The following is a 21,153-nucleotide window of genomic DNA, read 5'->3' as shown; positions in this document are numbered from 1 at the left end:
AGATAATTGTGCGAATCTTTTAAAATAAAACATCCAAAAACATATACTTTACGAGACACATACCTACTTGATATTTTATAAATATCACGACAAATTTTAAAATATCAGGAAAATCTTAACGAAAGAGAGATTTATTATAATGTTTTGAAAATGTTTTGACAAGGGCTACAAGAATATGTAATAAAAAATAGTGTTCCATTTAAGAAATTGAAGGTGACGTTCACGTGATTTTCAAACGAGTATCCAAGGTCAGATCATTGTCATCATCTTATGTTTGTTTTAAAACTATACAACTTTTGTCTAATTATTGTAAGTATAAAACATTTTTTCGTAAAATATGCAGAAAAGAAGATATTTGAGGTAGGCATTTTATATTAAGTAGGCAGTCGCAGTTATTTGTCAGTGTTGGCCAAGTACTGGCTGACAGAACTCTGGCCGACAGTTGGCTGTCCTACGTTGGCCAAGCGTTGGCCTTCATCACAACGCCTGCCTATCCTGTATAGGTAGGCAGTCAGTTATTTACCACTGTTGGTCGAGTACTGGCTGACAGAACTTTGGCCGACAGTTGACTGCCCTACGTTGGCCAAACGTCGGCTTTCGTTGTAACGCCTGACTATTCAACAACCAGTAAATTGCCAATGATGGACCAGTATTGGCTGACAGATTCTTGGCCAATAGTTGAACTCCCTAGTTCCGGCCAAGCTTTGGCTACCTCGCCACTACGGGCAATTCCTACATGGGCTGCTCCCCTTATTTTCCCTCACATAAATTTGTATCGGGAGTTAAAGAGAGAGAAAATTTTCGTCGACGTTGCCGCGAACACTCAGACTATTTTGCGCACTACGTTGGTCAACGGATTGTACTCGATCACGCGATCGTGTATGATGAGACAGTACGCGGAAGTATTCGGCGGTACGTTCTCCATGCAATCGAATTCTAGTCTGACATCCACGGTGGCGTTTTTGACGGATTCGTTTTGTCAAGAGCAATCGATGATCACGAACGGGCCGTTACGTAGAAAAGTCGAAACGGTGAGACTCGGCTAGAGATATTCGTATCCGTAATGGCCCTTGCAGAAACGCGCGTACATATCGTACAGAATCGCCCATCTGTGTTTACCAAAGTCCAAATTCAAATCGTCGTACGGATAGACTTCCGAGTTTAGGTAGAATTTCACGTTGGTCAATTTGCAGTCGTCGAATCGGCTCGTGTCCGCGGACATGACGTTCTTCCGACCCGTTTGCAGAGCGAAGACGACGTATCGCGGTTTCTCGAGCTGAGTCGCGGTCTTAATGGCCCACGAGTGCTTGGTCGTGTTCTGCAACAGGGGATACTCGTACAGATCCCACGAACGGAAACCCATACTTAGATATCGTCCGTTTTCCAAGGTGCGCAGCATCGACAGCTTGTTGACCTCGCTTAATACCACGTGAGGCATTCGCCACTGTATCTTGAGTAGTTTGACAGTAGGCTCCAACGCGAGACTTCCCATCAGACAATTGTTGTCGGTGCGCGATTGTATCAAGATTAATTCGTGACGAGCGTTGATCACCACGCGTTTGTAATCCTCGCAAAATCCCAGTAACAGGTTGAGCGGTACGCAGAAATTGAAGTATCCGTTCGCGTTATTATGTGGTTCCCAGCCCGCGTTTCGCAGGATCACGCTTCTGTCGGACGATACCGTTACGTAGTTCTTGAGCGTGCTGGTTATTCCTACGTTTTTGCAATGATCAATCTCCACACCGTTGAGCTCGTATTGAATTTCATCGAACATGAACGCGACGCAATTATTCCCCAATACCACGTTATCGGCTTGGCCGGCTGCTCTGGTCACCGTCAATGTTCCTTTGACGTAGAGAAAACTTTCGCACGGCAAAGTATACAGATCCTGCTGTTGTATGGGTATTCGTATCTTGTCGCTATACTCGAACGTTGTGTTGGCGTACGGGTTGTACGTGTGAGTCTCGACCTTGATGCGATCGTCAAAAACCGGCTCGCCTCCGATGTTAAGAATTTCAGTCATCGTTCAGATGTGTCGTACCGCGAATCCCAAAGATTGTAAAAATTTAACGTTCGATGAGTTGAGCTTCTTTCTCGTCTCTGTTTTCGTCTCTGTTTTAACGCTACCGAATGTCGATTTGATGATATCGTCGATCGTCGCAGTCGTAAAGATATTCTTATCGATCCGTGACGCGTATCGTTAGATTCGTAACGCTTCGCGCGATGATCGGCAGATAAATGATCTGCGCCGGCGTTTCCGATATCTTATATCCCGGTGGTACGCTCGGTGAAAATTCGTGTATCGTGTGAACACGTTTGCCGTTGCTGTACGCACCCGCAGTTACGTTACACTCCACGCGGATAATGTTTACGTTAATAATATTAATCTGTCCCGGCTGCAATATACGCTTCGACGAGAATCCCAGCAGCAATCCAACGTTGTTCGGTTTGTTAAAGTACACTCTGAAAGCGCACTTGATCTCGCTCTTCATCGTATTGTAATTTGCGCGGAGCACTATCGGATATTCCGCGACCTCGTCTTCGTAGCCGTTCGCACGAGCGGTCGCCTCTCGCGCGATATTCGCGACCGACGTACGATCATCGTTGGAACAATTTACGCATCGCGGGCGTTTTCGTGAAATTTCGCGTTTTAAAAACTCATGTATGGCTCGTATCTCGTACGATCCCTCGGGAATCGTAATTTCCGTGTCATCCTCGTCGAAATAAAATTTATTGTTCGAATAATTCACGTTCGGAATCGTGTGATAAGTCTCAAAACACGTTAGACCGAGTTCGTAGTCACCGTCGCTCAGATCCACTGCGGGAAAATAGTGCTCCGCGAGGATGCTGCTCTTCTCGGTCAGCGTGAACGTTATAGACATGTCGGCGGAAACCGTTAACGAATACTGAGTCACCACGGCGCACCGTCAGGCTTTAAATTAGCGTCGATAGTCCAGAGAAATCGCAGGCACGATTGTCCATAGATGTTCTGATCGTATCGCTGATAAGACGTGCAATTGTACTCGATCTTCGTTACGCTCGGCCTAAAATATCGCACCAATTCTTTCGGCGGTCGAAGATTGCCGAAACTGTCGAAATATACGACTCAATCTTCCCTCTTCGCGTACGCTACCCAATGAGTACCAGGACCCGCTGCATCGTCCAAATTCACGATACCGCTCTCGTTTCGACGTACACCGCCGATTGGTATAACGAATCATGCATGAAAACACCTCTGAAGAACGGTACGCGCATACGCCTTTGCCAGTCGATTCAATTGTACGTTAGTCGTAATACCCGCGGGCATATTTAACGTCTTTTTGACGTTTTTATTTTTATTTTCGACGCTACTCTTCGCCCGCGTTTGTGCGGGCCGAGATACAGCCCTCGTCCATATTTGTACGGAGCGAGATAAAGTCCGCGACCTTCCACGGCGCGATTGTGACGTTGCATCTCTTCCAGCTGACGCCGCGCGGCTTTGTTATCGTTCACGGCCTTTACGATGACTCCCGCCGCTCCGCCGGCCAGAGAACCGAGAACACCCAACAACGGTAGAATCGGCAATACACCGCCTCGTTTCGCTGTCGGAAGTATCCGTTTTTTCATTAGTTTTTTTTCTTCACCGTTTTCGATTTTTTCGTTTTCAAGCCCATTCCGAGCTTCGTCTTAGCCTTCATGGTCGCTCAGACGGCTGTAGCGGCGGCTCTCTCTCCGAGAGTCGAATCTCTCGCTGTAATGCGTTTTCGCGCTTCCGCAGCGAGTATCTCGTCCGCCGCGTGTCTCTCGGTGAGATCGCGGGGGGGGGGTTTGGAATCTCCCTCGGATGAGGGAAGGTTAGGTGCCTCCTGTCTTATGACAACCCAGCACATACAATGTAGACCGTTCCTGATAAGGATTTTGGAACAAGTGCAGATGCAAGCACGCTATATAATCTTGCCTGTTCCTTTAAGGAATTTAAAAACATAATAAAGCAGGTTCCAATTTCTATTCTTAATCATGCTATACACATCAATTTCTGCAAGGTAACCCACGGCTCTAAGATCCTCGTCCAACTTGATCCTAAGATCATCGTACTTGTGACACTGAAGAATTACATGCATCAGGTCCTCACATTCATATCCGCATTCACATCGTTGAGTATCAATATAGTTCTTCCTAAAGAGCAAAGATCCCAGATTATAATGATCCGCTCTAATCCTGTTAATGAGCGTTACATAGTATCTTTCGGCATTAATTCCATTGAACCACGGCTTGCGAGCCTCTTCATCATAGAACTTGGAAAAATAAAGTTTGCCCTTGAAGACAGAGTCTCGTTTGATAGAGGCCTGGGTAGCCTGCCAAGTTTCCTCTTTTGCCATTGCCATAAGATCCCCCGTCGGGACCTCGATGCTCTCATCTGGGGGTTCATGCGCCGCTTCCTTAGCCAAACCATCGGCCAGCTTATTCCCTGCGATGCCAACGTGAGCGGGAATCCACACAAGAACAATTTTCATATTGTGCTCCCTTTCGAGTGAGTAAATAAGCAATCTAGTCTCAACCGCGTATTTGCTTTTGTGAACTAAAATAAGGTTGTTCTGAACAGCAGAGAGAGCCGACTTACAGTCTGACATAATAACAATGTGATTATTTCTTGTCTCTCGTGTTGTTTTCATGAGTTTCAGCGCCGTGTTAATAGCAAAAATCTCCGCAGTGTATGACGAGCAGACATTAGACATACTGATTTTATAGGCGGTATCCTGCCCGTCTATAACGATACTAGCGCCCGTAGCTTGCCAGTCGGGGCCATGCGATCCATCCGTAAATACAAATTCCGCCTCATTATTCAACTGGTATTTCTCAATAATGTTTTCTATCATAGAAGCATCTGAATATTCACTATTATCCTTCCTCAAAAGTCCAATAGAAAAATCAACCCACAGGAACATAATCATGCGCCTCGAACTCTCCCCGAAACGTTTCGTGAATTCTCTGTGAACCAATAAGTGCTCTGACAGGGGCGCATTTCCTCCACACCCTAGACATAAGGGACATTACGTATGTTGGTTGACGGTAACGCACCCACATTTCAGAGTCGTAAGCCCTCTGGATTCTGTCACATACACCGTCCAAATTGTGAGCCATAGCTTTATATAAATAATTCCTGGCGAGCATCTCCGCACGATCCGTCAACAGTCTAACCTTCGCCTCCGCCACGATAACATTATTCGGAGTGCTATTACGGTATCCCAAGGCCGTCTTAATGCCTTTATATTGCGTCCTTTCTAGCTTGAGAACTGAGTTGGCATCCCTGCAAACTAAGCTCTTGTACAACATCAAAGCCGTATTAACCTCTAGGCCTTTAGAGATACTGCATAGATATCGAATGACCGCATTCGCTCTGTCGACCATACTCCGAACTTCCTGGATCTGATGAGAAAATTTCAATCCGTTATCTATCCAGATACCCAGAAACTTTGATTCCCGACTGTAGAACACCTCGCATCCCTGAATCACCATACCCTGGTTCTCATTGTACAAGCCATATTTATTAAATTCCACAATGACGGTTTTCTGCGGTTCTAAGTCAAGTCCAATACGGCGTAGTCTATCGGCGACCAAGTTCACCGCCAGTTGGAGTATCTCCCGATTACGCTGTCTGTTGGGGCCGCACACATAAAGTCCGATGTCGTCAGCAAACTCACATGATTGCACACCCTCAGGCAGGTCAGTGCATACTCTCCCCGTGTAAAAAGAGTACAAAACAGGACTGAGAACAGCGCCCTGCGGGAGTCCCATATAAACAAGGCATTCTATGAATTCTTGTGAATTAACAATAAAACGTACAAATCTGACTATGCCCGCGGGACAATCAAGCGCAATAAGAGTCTCAATCATAGTGCGGAACTCGACGTTATCGTAATAGTCGGAGAGCTGAGGGACCAAAACTGCAACAGTTTTAGAAAGGCTGATATTTTAACATTAGGTCATGTAACGGTTGTATATCAATAGCCTACCGTCAGTCAGCCAGTTTCGCTAACAGCTGGCGCGGGGGCGGCTCTAAACTTGTAATAAAAACATGTATGTCGCAACTGTTTTATAAAATCTGAAAATTAGTTTGTAGATAGTAAGTTAACTAACAAACTGTGTGGGTATGGTCAGTCAGCAAAATATTGCAACGGTACGCGTCAGCAGCGCGCTGAAGTCATCAAAAAATTGTAGTTGGTGAAAGTGTTGTATAAAATCTAAAATTTTGCATACAATTAGTTAATATTATTTAAAACAAGAAAAACATAGTCAGTCAGAATTTTTATGTAACAAACACCGTCAGCAGCCAATAGAAGGGCGCGCCGCGCGCTTGATTTATATAGCGCGCTCGATGGCGCGGGCTGATTATATTTAATAATAAAATAAATGGTTTTAATACAAAATATTATCTATAATTTCTTTAACATGAAAAATATTGAAATAAGTCAACGGGACGAAACGGGACGCGTCAGAAACACGCTTAACCATAAAAAGTATGGTTTGTAAAAATGAAAATATAATAAAGCAAGTAGTTTATGGGATTGTAAATAAGAAAAAAACAATCGTCAATTTTTATTTAAGAAACGCCGTAACCTTTTTAAAAAAATATTTTATCAAGAGACACGGTAGTGTCTCGCATCAAGATACGCGTCAATCAGCAAGTATATTTCAATATCGTACTTAAATTAATATTACAAAAATTAAAATAATTTTTCTAATCAGAATCACTGTTACAATCATATGCTTTATCAGACTCATCGTAATTTTCTTCAATATCAGTTACCTCGGACTCAGCATCTGCAAATTAGTAAACATATAATACATTTGATTAGTTTATTAATGAAAAAAAGGCTGACTTTGCTTGCAATTATTTATTACCTGATTCATCATTTGGTTGAATTACGACGTCTTTAACAAATGTAGGAATTTGCTGCCCTTCAAACCAGTCCAATTCGTATCGTCCTTCTGATTCCTGCCAACCATTTTCGACTGCTAACTTTGTGGTTGGTATCTTTTGGTGTGCGTGGGTCCAAATATCAGATATATATGCACCGCGATGAACTTGTTTGATGAGCTCAGCTCTGCATGGCGGAAGATTTGACGCATCGTAATTCTTTGCATTAATTTTAAAAGTGTCGTTGTTATCTTTAAATGTGTAGCTTTTTGAAAATATTGCGAGACGAGCTTCATTTAAATTCTTAATTTTTTTGTGACCATACAATCGACAGACAAATTCCTCCATTTTTTTCCATTACACCTGTATGATTATCGTCATTTAATGCGCTGAAATTCGCAAATGCTTTTTGAAAATCCTCTGACTGCACCAACAAATTATATGGACGCTTTTTTCCTTTTCGGAAAAAGGCTGGGTTCTGGTCGCAGCCAGTGAAGGCATGTAGAGCCGGAAGAGCAGCGCAAATCGATTGTCCTAAGCGTTTATGTATCTCAGTGACGTTGACGTATCGTAGAGAGTTGCCAACTTCCATCCAGATCTTTACATCGCTTTTTAAATTACTCATATTACCCAGCATAATTATGAGTATAGCGGTATCAGAGCACTTGATGGAGACGTTAGCATCATAATTAAGATTACAAATCTGTTGGATAATTTTTGTATCGGCTTCTTCATGCGAGGGGCATGAAAAAACATCTTCAATGCTCTTGATGACTAGTCCGTTTTCAACGTTGTATTTATATATAGCAGTAGTCGAAATTCAGATACACCGTTTTATTATAAAAATAGGGAGCCAACTCAGCCCTTTTCCAATCCTGTATTAAAAATCAAACTAGAGCTTCTTTGAACTTTATATTTCTAAGTTCTTTTGTGAAATCTGCAGGACGTTTCTGTTCTTCTTCGGTGATATGATAGTCACGCTTCTCACTTGTGTCTCGAAGAGCGTGCTCGTTATCTTTAATAGAGGGTGACTGGTATTTATCAAAAACGATAGAAACATTTCTACCGTGTTGCCTTACTACGGCTTGTAAAATTTGTCTGGAAATGTTACCAAATGTTAATGGTATATCTTTCAATAAATAAAGGAAAAAAAATCCATCGATCACAGTAAGATCGATACGAGAAGGAAGTTCGTTATCAGCGTCGATCACTTCATTTTCTAAGCACTTCAGCAAAGCCGATTTGTCGGTCTTGCACATAGTGCCGTCCAAATGGCATAGGGACAAGGGCACGGGCATTAGCGGAAAAGACAATATCTTCTCAAGATCTATTTTTTGATCCAAAGAAACAGCAAGCAGCCGTCCAAAAAGATCTCGTTGCATGCGTATCTCTTGTTCTTTGCCATTCAAAGCAATTTTTTTCTTTTTCAGATTATTTTTTTTTTATTGGTCTTTCAAATCTATTAGCATCTTCCTCACATTCTCTTATAAAAGTTTCTCGTAACTTATTGCCACTAATTTCTATGTTCAGTAAAAAGTCCTCTATAGCGGTGTTTGCAGCTTGACTGTTTGAAATGTTAAAAAGCTTTTGTTTATCAATATCTCCATTGAACGGATTTATATTCCGCAGAATCCCATCGATAAAATTGTTAAGTTGTTTAACGCTTTTGTCCATTTTACTTATTTCTAAGTCAGCTGTAATGTCCTGATTTCTTGATAAACCTGCCTGCTGTAAGACGTATGAAATAACTGTGGATCTTATGTGGCTCTTGCATCACTTTTGACGAGCTGCTTCGGAATTCGTAAAGTGCAAGACGCCCGTGAGCTTATTTGCTGCGTCCAAGTTTATTGTTTGCTCCAAAGTTAAGTCGACAGGTTGTCTAGAGAAATCTTTGTCGGTCCTCTTGACTCCAAACGAACCTTTCTCGAATAAGTCTCGGAGACCTGGATGCGTCTCGTTAACTTTGCACAAATTGTTGTGGTATTGAACAAGCCATCGGGCATAATTCGGTTGATTCAGAGCAAAAAATAAATTGCTGATTTTTGGCAAGATGTATTTAAAAAGGCTGAAATTCGCAGTCCTAATACTTGAATTAAACAACAAGTAATACTTAACAAGATTCACATAAATCATGTAATATTGAGCTGTTTTGCCGTGTTCACCGTTGATTGTCTGCGTTAAATAATTCTCGTATTTTTCAATAACATCTAAAAGCGGCTTATTCTCAATAATGGCAGATGCTGATTTTGTATTATTAAAATTTATAATATAATTTTTCATCTCTGCTGTTATTTCAATATTATTCTGCTTTAAAAATTGCCGAAAGTGTAAAATAGAAAATGCTAAACTGATAATGGGATGAATCCGCTTGCACCGGTTGAAATGCTTACCAGTGAGAAATCCGTTAATAGAACCAGTCGGTAGTAATTCGGTATCGATCATAATATTTGATATGCCACAGTTATCAATAAATTTTCCTACGGCTTTGAAAAACGCCATCATCACATGAAACCCACCAATGTGTACGAAAATATTTTTAAATTCATCTGATTGCGATTGAATTTGGAGAGCTACTTTTGCAATCGCCAAATCGTACGTCACTTGAATATACGTATCATTGCACTCTGCTGCAATTTTCAGAGATTGAATCATGGTTTCCTTTACAGCAGCATTATTTGTCGGTGATAGATTAATTGTTGTCAGGTACGATACTCGCTGCTTTATCGATTCATCTAGAAAAATCTTGCTGTTGAAACCTACCCACATAGGGGTTTTTGGTATGGCCAAGGCGTGCGAGAACATCCATACGTGATTTATTGTCTGCTGAGTTTTTAAACTGCTTGGTTTCTCATAGATTTCAGCAAACAATGGTTGCAGAACGTCCAATAATCTTGGCCGTTTAGGATACGGATCTAAGTTCGAATTAACTGCATCGAAAGTTCGTCTTCTCTTCTTACCGCTGGTTTCCTCTGCTTCTGCTGTTATTTCTGCTGTTACTTCAGCTTCATTACTACTCTCGTCTTCAGTTGCATCCGGTATAATATCTTGATACATAATTCCGACTGTGTCGTGTAAGGTATCTTTGCCAGTAAGTGTATCCACGAATCTATCGAAGTTATTGAATGCAACTCTTTTACACAAATTTGGTTTCCTTACGATGTCATCTGGACAAATTTGGGTACGCGAAGTTGCATGGTAAGTCGCTTCGGTTTCCAATTCTTCCGTGGTCGTATAACTACAGCAGTGACCAAATCTACTAACAATGTTAATAACTTTTCGGCTGCTTGTTAAGCTTTTTAAAGCCATAGCAAGAGTTATATGCTTAGATGTTTTTATGCGCCCATTGGATACTGCGTATATCAGATCTTGCGAGAACGACGACACAAGTCTCTTGCGATTCACCGTGTTTTGTCGCCGCGATCTTGTACCGCTTAGTAAGGTCGCAAAAAAGTCCGATAGCTTCTTCGGTACTTCACATTCTCCTTCCAGCAAATTTTTAGTCTTAATGTTTTCGGGCAGTTCATTTCGATTAATTTTATTAATCTCTGCTCTCAAAATTAGTGCTGCTTTTTGAAGTACATCTGTATTCTCTATAGAATCATAGTCATCGTCGGTAAGAGCTACTTTCCCATAAGGAGCCACAATACTTTGCTTTCTGAAAACTAATATCTGTTTTTTTTTTCTTTTTTGAACGTATCCAATAATTTGTTTTGTAGGTAAGTAGGACGAAAATCGTTTGGTTGTAAATTCAAAGATTTTGTATACTTCTCCGTCAATCGGTCAACATATATTTTCGTGAGCAGCTTGATGAAAAAAAAATGATTTTTTAAGATTAAGTTCTCTCTCACAAACCGGCATACTTCCTCATATGCAACCTTGTGCGCATGACGCTCAATGTGATAACGAGAACAATCTTCGGAAGGAGCATCTGCTTTGCGATGTTTGGACTCGTTTTCAAAGTTGACTAAACATATCCGATGATATAATATTGTACGCCCAGATTTTTTTAAATGTACAACTTTACTGAGCATATGCGCATTGTCACTTTCCGTAGCGTACTCAATTATCACATCTGCGATGCTGTTTCGTTCGGATGTGTGTAATGGTATATACCGCCCTTTAAACATTTTGCGAGTTCTATCGCAAAATACGCAAACCGATTGCTTTTCAGCTTCGTTTCCATCGCTATCGTCGTTTGCCTCGTCGCTGTAAAAAACATTTCATAAGAATACACAGAACTTTTTTATTGTAAAATAGTACAATTACTTATTTATTTTAATAAATAGATATGTCTTACCTCGTTTCGGAGCATGACGACTCGCGTGGTGCAGACTGATCCGATGGCTTATTGGATGCATCAGCCTCCTGGGATTCACTGCTGAAAAAATAATTATTTATTTATTTGATTTTATGTACATATTTTTTATAATGCCAACTCATATTATTAATTAAAAAGTGTTGTTTGCAAAAGTACAGTGAAGGTTAATAAAATAATAATAATCAAAGTTATAATTTGACAATAAATTGAAAAAAAAAGGAACTACTCCTTTTTTTGAGATTATGTTTTGGTCCGCGCTCTCGAAAAAGGAGAGTGTTCGGCGTATCGCCTTGTAAATAGCATAGTTACTTCATGTTCATGTATTCATTTATCGTTTATACCTAGTTGCATAAGTCGTTTGTAATTCTCGCGCGAAACGTCGGCGGATCGCGATCAGCCAAATCATGCGACTCACCTGTCGGTGCTGCCATCGTCCATCCGCCGACGGTATCCAACCCCCGGAAAGGGAACAACTACTCGCCGCAGCGACATGTTCCAGGACCGCGGGGACAGAGCATTAGCAATCCAGCCGTCTTACGGAAAACACATTTTGGACAGCCGCCTTACGGCACACCCTCTCATCGTCAAATAGTCGGAGAGGACACACCTCTCATCAGAACTTCTCGTCGAGCCGCCGTGCGGCACACACACACACACACATAGTCTAAGAGCCGTCTTACGGCGTACGTTTGCCGGGCAAAACGCATCACGGAATCGCCTTTGCCGCCTTGCTCAACCGGGAGTGCGCACGTCTCCTACTGCCTTTTCCTGCCTGCTCTATCGCTTGCTCTCCACCGTTTTGCTTGCTTGCACGAGTTTTACCATCGCATGCCGAACGAGACCCACGGAGCGGCCAAGTCAGGGGACAGGACGAGGATTGGCGGAATCACGGGGACAACGGCCGACACGGTGAGTCGCTTCGCTTAATATTTCGTAGCATGTGTTTCTGCTATGCGTTAAACATTTGATAGTCGTGAGGGGAACCCCCCTCTGGTCCTTCGAGTATCGCAAATCTTGCCTCCGGGGCGAAACTATCCCCGTTCATTGGTTCTTCGAGCCGGATTTCGCGTTAGAAAATTACCGCCGACCTTTCGCTCACGTCGCATTATTCCTTAATTTGTTAATTTTCGCACATTCTTGTAATCGCGCATCGCGATAACACGTGGCGTGTTAAAATCTTTAGTCTCGCGCGATATCTCTCGTTCGCAATTCTTAATTCGCAGCGAGAATACTCGCGTGAACTTCTCGCTCGTCGTAACACGTTCCGCCGCAGTTATCCGCACTAACGCGAATTGCAATAACGCGTGGCGTGTTAATAATCTAATTAATTCGCGACGAGAATACTCGCGTGAATCCACGATCTCGCGCGATATCTCTCGCTCGCAATTCTCTCGCTCGTTGTAACACGTTCCATCGCCGTTATTTGTACTAATCGTAAATTGTGCAATTGACGCGGTAATTATTAAAACCCGTCATTGTTAGCATAGAAACCGAAATATTCAGATCTCGAATATTCTCGGGTAAGCCATACGTTTTCGCCGCGCCGTCGACGGCCTTGACGCTCGGTCACGGGCCGGCAGCGTATATACACATTTTTTCTACATAAGCTCGCGTTCCATAATAACGCGCTACATTATTTTCGTTGTTGCTGGGTGTGTTTCGGCCAGACTCGAAATACATATTGAAAATACATACTGAAACTATTATTCCGATCGTTGGAATTCTCGCAAACATACTTGCCACCGATCGAATATACTGTTCGTCGGCACTGGTCCCCGGTATAGAATATATTGCAGCACTCAAGGTAATCTTATTAAAGATTATAATTACAATTATAATCACAATCGCAACGAAGTTGGCGTAATTGATGCTCATGTCGTGGATTATTGCTCGTGTCATGTGTGTACTGCTCATGTCGTATACGCTGCTCGTGTCGTAGTTCCGCGCGCAACATGTATTGCTGAAAACTCAATCTGAACAAATACTTGAGTGCATTTCTCGCCGTAACCGGGCACCTGTGCCAACCTAATTGATAATTTTGATCGTTGATACAACTATTTTCTTATTTTGTGCATCCCTTGCAACCCTCTTCCTTGCTAGCTCTACACTGCATTTGATCCCCTTTTCTTGCGTTCGCCATTCGCTCTTGCGATTAACAAAATTGTCATTTTGATTGCGCTATTATATCGTAATTGAGGAACGTTCTCTCGGGAACATTCCATTGAGCCTTCGCGTAGGAATCCGAAACGAGCCATCTGCTATTCCTCGTCACCTTGACGAACGGAACGGTTGTTTGCTTTCGTTCTCTCTTTCGTCCCTTAGCATATAAACTCGAAGCCTATTGTTCGCCGGTATTTTCACGGGGCGACAATACATTACGTGTCCTTGGGGTCGTTCGCCGTTGCTGATGATTGCTTTACGTATCAACCAACATGTCGAAATCAAAGTCAGCTCCCTCTTGTCGCGAGTTATGCGTCCGGCGGATGAGGGAGATTTATGATCTTGCCCGGAAGGCCTCGTCCGAACCGACGATCCTAGAAAGTTTTCTTGCCCGCTATCAGAGCGTGGCGAGAATCGCCGAGGACTTTGAGAACGCGCATCTCAAGGTTATACAAGAGACTACTGAGTTCGACACCGAAGATGCGGTTCGGGCAGACTTCGACAAGATGCATTACACCGTGAAGGGACGGTATCACGCGCTCACGGGCACGGCGCCCGGAACCGCACAGGCTCATTCCGCGAGCCACGCGTCGGCGATCAAGTTACCCAAAATTACGCTTCCGCAATTTTCGGGCGATCTCACGCTGTGGCCGTCTTTTATCGCTTTGTTCAACACCTCGATTCACGACAACCGACAGATCTCGTCAATAGAGAAGTATCAATATCTGCTGGCCTCGCTAAAGTGGGAGGCGCTCAATGTAATCAAGAATTTGCTTCTCGCCGCGGAGTATTACATGATTGCATACGACGCGCTGCTCGACAGATATCGGAACAGAAGGAAGCTAACGGACCACCACCTAAAGTCGATACGCGAAGCCAAACCGTTAAAAATAGAATCGGCCGATGCCCTCCATAAATTATTAGATACGTTCACCGAAAACACTCGCGCGCTAAACCTGATGAAGTTCCCTACCGATTCGTGGGATTTCCTTTTGCTCAATTTCCTGCTCGAGAAGCTTCCCCGATCATTGCGGGAAAAGTTCGAATCTGTTCATCGGGCCGAAGAGATACCGCGATACGCTCAACTCATCAAGTTTTTTTCCGAGCACTGTAAAGTCCTTGAGGCCATCTCGGGTCCGTCGACCATGCCGTTCAAATCACAATCGTCCGCGTCGGCTTCATCGCTTGCAACTCGAACTGCCGAGTGTCCGGTGTGCAAGGAACAATATCTCGTGTTTAAGTGCCCTAGATTCTTGAAATTATCCCTTCGGGAAAGGCATTCAACGGCCAAAACCGCGAATTTGTGTCTCAATTGCCTTCGCGCGGGTCATGGCACTAACAACTGCACATCGACGGGGACGTGCCGGTCGTGCCAGGCTAGGCATCATACCTTATTGCACTTCGGACGGAATTCGGGTCCAGTGGGCACCTCGGCGGATACCGGAGCCCCCTCTGAATCGGCCGCCAACGAGAGTTCGTCGCCACAACATAACGAGCCCCTCGTCACCATGACCAGCGTCGCGAAATCGAGCTCGACCGTATTACTGTTAACGGTACAGGCCGAAGCTCTCGACGTCCACGAGAATCCATTCCCCGTTCGCATGCTTTTAGATAGTGCCAGTCAGTTGAACTTTATCTCGGAAAATTGCCTGCAAAGGAGTGGTTTTGGACGAACCAAAAGTCGCACGGTAGTTCTAACGGTTAATGATACTAAGGCAGCTGCTACTCGAGGTAGCACCTCCCTCGTGATTCAAGTACAGGGTAACGGCAATACTCGCGTTCCGATAAAGGCTACGATTCTCCCACGCATCTTCGCCCAATTACCTAGTAGTCAAGTCGAACAAAGAGCGTGGAAACACATAGAGGGATTGAAACTGGCGGATCCGCAGTATCACCGACCGGGTCCCATCGATATCTTAATCGGCGCAGAGATCTTTACGTCATTGCTTCGAGACGGTCGTCGCGTAGGGAAGAAGGGCGAACCAGACGCCTTTAATTCCATTTTCGGTTGGGTTCTAGTCGGTTCGGTATCAACTCAGGCATCTCGGTCTACACACTCGTTCCTGACTCTCGATTCATTAGACGCGTCTCTCAGTCGATTTTGGCAGTTAGACGAGATTCCCACGGCTCCGCCGTATTCACAGGAAGATAGACGTTGCGAGGAATTATTTGCGCAGACCACGCGTCGCGATGTATCTGGTCGATTTGTAATATCGTATCCTTTCATAAAGGACAAACCTTGTTTCGTTGGCACGCGTCAAGTAGCCGTGAACAGATTTCGCGCACTTGAGCGTCGCTTCAAAGCGGATAAAGAATTCAAAATAAATTACAACAAATTCATGCAGGATTACTTAGATAATGGCTATTTGAAATTGATCAAGCAGCCGTTCCCAGTGGACGGACCTGTCTTTTACCTACCCCATCATGGGGTATTCAAGTCGGATAGCACGACTACGAAATTGCGCGTCGTATTTGATGGATCGGCTAAGGATCTGAACGGCGTCTCGCTGAATCAAATGTTGCGATCCGGTCCCAAATTACAATCAGACATAGTTGTGATATTGTTGATGTTCCGACTCGGTCTCGTGGCGCTCACCGCGGATGTCAGACAGATGTTTCTTCAGATATTGGTCGAACTCGGTCATTGTGACTATCAGCGAATAGTGTGGCGTTTCTCAGAAAACGATCCGATCTCGGACTACCTTTTGTTGACTGTCATTTTCGGATTGACATGCTCTCCATTCATAGCGATTGCTTGCATGTTAAAGTCAGCAGCGAAAGGCAAGACAAGTTACCCATTGGCCGCGGCTGCCTTGGAGGAGAGCGTCTACGTCGACGATGTGGTGACAAGTGTCGAGTCAGTGGAGAAGGCCCGCGAGCTTCAGCGGCAACTACAAGCCTTGCTTAAAACTGCCGGCTTCGAACTCAGAAAATGGGCCAGTAGCCATCCGTCGGTCTTAGCTGATCTGGATCCGGAACTCTGCAGCCAGTCGTTACTATCCTTTGAATCGCCGGAAGACCAGTTTCTTAAGGTCCTTGGACTTCGTTGGTGCCCTCAAACGGACGACTTTGGATTTCAGGTCAACCCGTTGGACAGAGATTGCACCAAACGCACCATTCTCTCTGAATTAGCTCGCATCTTTGATCCCTTGGGGTTCCTGACCCCGCTTACATTCATGGCCAAACGATTGATCCAGCAACTCTGGATGCTCAAAGTAGAGTGGGACGACAGGCCTTCCTCGGAGATATGTTCTAAATGGGAAAGATACAAGTCGGAGCTCTCCGCGTTAGCCGCCATTCGTATACCTCGTACTATCGCGGTCGTAAATAACGTAATCAGGCGAGAAATCCACGGATTTTGTGACGCGAGCGAGCAGGGCTACGGAGCCGTTGTATATATTAGACTCGTCACCGAGAATGGGGTGATAATCCGCATGCTCATCGCCAAATCAAGGGTGGCCCCACTCAAGGCCATCACCTTACCGAGACTCGAACTTTCCGCGGCGGTCTTGCTGTCAGATTTGTTGGAATATGTCGAGAAAATTCTCCGACCTAAAGTTGCCGTCGACGACACATACGCCTGGTCGGATTCTGAGGTTACCCTCGCGTGGATACGCTCGGCTCCGCACCGTTGGAAGACGTTCGTGCGTAATCGTGTCGCACGCATCCAGTCCAACACTAACATTTCCTGCTGGAAACATGTCGATACCAAATCTAACCCCGCTGATTGCTGCTCAAGGGGCTTGTTCCCCCAGGAACTAGTCGACCACCCGCTGTGGTGGACCGGTCCTGCGTGGCTCGTCGAATTCGAACCCACTCCAGAAACGACATTGGAAGCTGAGGATCTTCCCGAGGAGGAAGAAAATTCTCGCGCCTTTGTCTGCACAAATCCTGCGGATGATGTAGATTCCATTACTGTTGTCGATTCGCTTCTTGATCGCTTCTCGTCGTTAGACAAACTCGTCAGAGTGTTCGCGTATTGCCTCCGATTCGCTACCAAAACTAGATCAAACGCGCTCACTCTCGTCGTGGATCAAATCGAATTTCACTCGACCTTGTTATACCTCGTCAAATTTGTACAATCTCGTTGTTTCGCAGAGGATATCGGTAGCTTAAGACGCAATCAAGGTTGCTCCAAACCTCTGCGAAAACTCGCCCCCTTCTTGGATGCTCGCGGAGTCCTCAGGGTGGGCGGCAGGCTGACCCATTCCGCCATCTCATACGAGGCTAAACACCCGGCACTGCTGCCTAACCGACATCGACTCACGGAACTTATAGTAGAGCGCACCCACCGCCTGCATCTGCATCCGGGACGTCGAGCGTTGCATTATATCCTGTCACAAAACTTCTGGATCCTGGGGGCCCATCAGGCCATTAAACGCTGCCTATCGCGTTGCTATCGGTGCTTCAGGGCGAATCCACGCCCGATGCAACCGCCCATGGCGGACCTACCGTTAGATCGAGTACGTCAGGCTAAGCCCTTTTCGATCACCGGAGTCGACTACGCTGGGCCATTCCCAGTCTACAATCGTCGTTCCCGCGGAGCAACCCTGTTCAAGGCCTACGTGTGCCTTTTTGTCTGCTTCGCAACCAAGGCAGTTCACCTAGAGCTCGCCTTTTCTCTATCTACAGAATCGTTCCTGTCAGCCCTGAGGCGCTTCATCGCTAGACGCGGCCGTTGCTCGCGAATATACAGCGACTGTGGCACCAACTTTGTTGGAGCTTAACGGGAGCTCGTCGGCTGCATGCAGGCCGCCTCGGAACGGAAGCAAATCCAGTGGGCCTTCAACCCCCCCTCGGCACCGCATTTTGGTGGCCTTTGGGAAGCCGGGGTCAAATCGATGAAGACCCACTTGAAGCGAGTAGTGGGAACACAGATCCTCACCGTGGAGGAGTTCAGTACGCTCGTAACCCAAGTAGAAGCTATCCTGAACTCCAGACCCCTTTGTCCCACCAGTTCAGATCCCAGCGACCTCGGGGTGCTCTCCCCGGGGCATTTCCTCACCCTGGAGCCTCTCGTGGCGGTTCCACACCCTGACCTGAACCCGGTGCCGATGAACAGACTCGATCGGTGGCAACTGGTGCAACATATGCACCAGCAGTTCTGGAAGAGGTGGCATGATGAATACCTGCACACCCTCCAACAGCGACCGAAGTGGTTGCAATCGGCACCTACGGTAAAAAAGGACACACTGGTCCTGGTAAAGGGCGAAAACGCCCCCCCCCCTTGCAATGGAGGCGAGGGCGAATCGTGGAGCTGCACTCGGGCCGTGACGGCGTCGCTCGGGTCGCTACGGTGCGGACGGCGGATGGCGTGCTTACTCGTCCTCTGGTGAAGTTGTGCCCACTGCCGATGGACACTTCGCCAGAGGAATCTATTTAAGCGTAGAAAATACGTCGTATTTTGGTGGGCGGTATGTTCGGCGTATCGCCTTGTAAATAGCATAGTTACTTCATGTTCATGTATTCATTTATCGTTTATACCTAGTTGCATAAGTCGTTTGTAATTCTCGCGCGAAACGTCGGCGGATCGCGATCAGCCAAATCATGCGACTCACCTGTCGGTGCTGCCATCGCCCATCCGCCGACGGTATCCACCCCCCCCCCGGAAAGGGAACAACTACTCGCCGCAGCGACATGTTCCAGGACCGCGGGGACAGAGCATTAGCAATCCAGCCGTCTTACGGCAAACACATTTTGGACAGCCGCCTTACGGCACACCCTCTCATCGTCAAATAGTCGGAGAGGACACACCTCTCATCAGAACTTCTCGTCAAGCCGCCGTGCGGCACACACACACACACATAGTCTAAGAGCCGTTTTACGGCGTACGTTTGCCGGGCAAAACGCATCACGGAATCGCCTTTGCCGCCTTGCTCAACCGGGAGTGCGCACGTCTCCTACTGCCTTTTCCTGCCTGCTCTATCGCTTGCTCTCCACCGTTTTGCTTGCTTGCACGAGTTTTACCATCGCATGCCGAACGAGACCCACGGAGCGGCCAAGTCAGGGGACAGGACGAGGATTGGCGGAATCACAGGGACGATGACCGACACGGTGAGTCGCTTCGCTTAATATTTTGTAGCATGCGTTTCTGCTTCCGCGTTAAACATTTGATAGTCGTGAGGGGAACCCCCCTCTGGTCCTTCGAGTATCGCAAATCTTGCCTCCGGGGCGAAACTATCCCCGTTCAGAGAGCCTAGCTGCTTTTTTTCCAGTAGGCTCAAGCAGTATAGCTGCTTTTTTCCAGTAGGCTCTCCTTTTTTGATAAAACGCTATTTTGGCAACCACAAAACAATAGATTCTTCTTTTTTTCTCTCCGTGCGGTCCCTCTCCACGCTCTTGCACGTATATTGTCACTCAAATAAAACAATTTTATCTTACCTTGATATTAAAGATTGTTGCTTCTTGAGTTCCTCCCTATATTTTTTGCTCAAGGCCGTAAATCGGTGATAACAAGCAGCGTGGTACCCTTCCTGAGCATTTTTGCTGGATGGAAAACCCACATTGCTGTAGTTTAAGTTATAATCTTGGCGAATTTTTAAAATACTTTTGCATGTGGCAAGAGTCTGCTCCTCAAACAATTTTACGTCGCCTCTTTTTTTTAAGCAAATCACGCAAATAGGACGCGCACTTCCTTCCATTTCACTTCCAAACACTCTCGAACGACACTCTAACTTACACTGCTCTTGTATTATACACACCAATATAAAGCGAGAGAAACGTGTACATACACAAAGGTTACTTGTGGGTCAATTTATATCTGCGTTCACCGTCGACTGTATACCTGCTCTTGATGGAACCAATAGTGTTATACTTCGGTCTCAGAATATAATATTCTGTGTGTGTGTGCAGACTGCTTAATATTTTAAATAAACTATTGAATTACAAATATTTCAGAATTACATAAAAGCATTTTGCGGTCGAGCGCGATATATATATCAAGCGCGCGGCGTGCCCTTCTATTGGCTGCTGACGGCGTTTGTTACACCTAAAAAAAAAAAAAAGTGGTAGTATTATACCTCGAAAAAACCTAAGTAACAAGTGGTAGATCTTTATATCTTGAAAAATCTCGAAAAAATCTAAGCAGTAGTACCTTTATTTCCGAAAAATTATAACCCAAGTGATACACGTCACAAAATTATGTTACCTTATCAAAAAGAAAAGTCGCGCTTCAAGTGATTTATTACAATTACAAAAAAAAATGATATCTCTTTAAATTAGAGCGCCAATTACAGAGAGAACATGTATATTGCCTCAAAAAATAATTGTTGCACTACTTTAAAAAATCTTTATATTGTGTCAATTAGAAAAGAATGTATAATAACAATTTTATAAGATTAAAAAATTTTATTTAAATTTAACAAGGGAATACAAGATATTTAAATACAAAGTTATTTACATGTGTATTTTTTAATGGCCACAAAGAATTACAGAGGTAACAGTACAAAATAAAAATATTTTATTAAAATACATAAATTTTTCTTGTAAAAAAACTTGGCGCTGCTAGACCTTTTAAATAAATAAAAACAAAAATAAATAAAAATAATTCAGAGAAGAATACAATGGGAGTAATATTAAATGATTATCAGCGTGGATGTGGGAGTGAGTGATATGGGTGTGCGTGACTACGCGGACGGCGGATAATGCGGCTTATAATTAAGTATAGAATAAGTTTATTTATTTATTTAAAATTTCGAGGTCTAGCAGCGCCAAGTTTTTTTACAAGAAAAATTTATGTATTTTAATAAAATATTTTTATTTTGTACTGTTACTTCTG

General features: G+C 44.5%; 2 protein-coding genes across 2 annotated transcripts; both read right to left on the bottom strand.

The window, feature by feature from the left end:
• Positions 1-1,042: 1,042 nt before the first annotated feature.
• On the bottom strand, positions 1,043-2,023 carry LOC143894891 (uncharacterized). Its single transcript, XM_077401563.1, has 2 exons — positions 1,587-2,023; positions 1,043-1,484 (listed from the first exon to the last, which is right to left on the bottom strand). The coding sequence occupies exons 1-2, from the start codon at positions 2,021-2,023 to the stop codon at positions 1,043-1,045; spliced, it is 879 nt and encodes a 292-aa protein (XP_077257689.1).
• An 888-nt stretch (positions 2,024-2,911) lies between these two features.
• Positions 2,912-5,874, bottom strand: LOC143894890 (uncharacterized). Its single transcript, XM_077401561.1, has 5 exons — positions 5,824-5,874; positions 5,063-5,760; positions 4,601-4,968; positions 4,006-4,447; positions 2,912-3,089 (listed from the first exon to the last, which is right to left on the bottom strand). The coding sequence occupies exons 1-5, from the start codon at positions 5,872-5,874 to the stop codon at positions 2,912-2,914; spliced, it is 1,737 nt and encodes a 578-aa protein (XP_077257687.1).
• Between the last annotated feature and the right edge of the window lie 15,279 nt (positions 5,875-21,153).

Source organism: Temnothorax americanus, unplaced genomic scaffold (assembly GCF_048541705.1).
Source record: "Temnothorax americanus isolate GAGA-0224 unplaced genomic scaffold, ASM4854170v1 Scaffold146, whole genome shotgun sequence".
Taxonomy (NCBI): domain Eukaryota; kingdom Metazoa; phylum Arthropoda; class Insecta; order Hymenoptera; family Formicidae; genus Temnothorax; species Temnothorax americanus.
The sequence above is the reverse complement of the archived record's forward strand: the minus strand, read 5'-3'. Positions and strand labels throughout refer to the sequence as shown.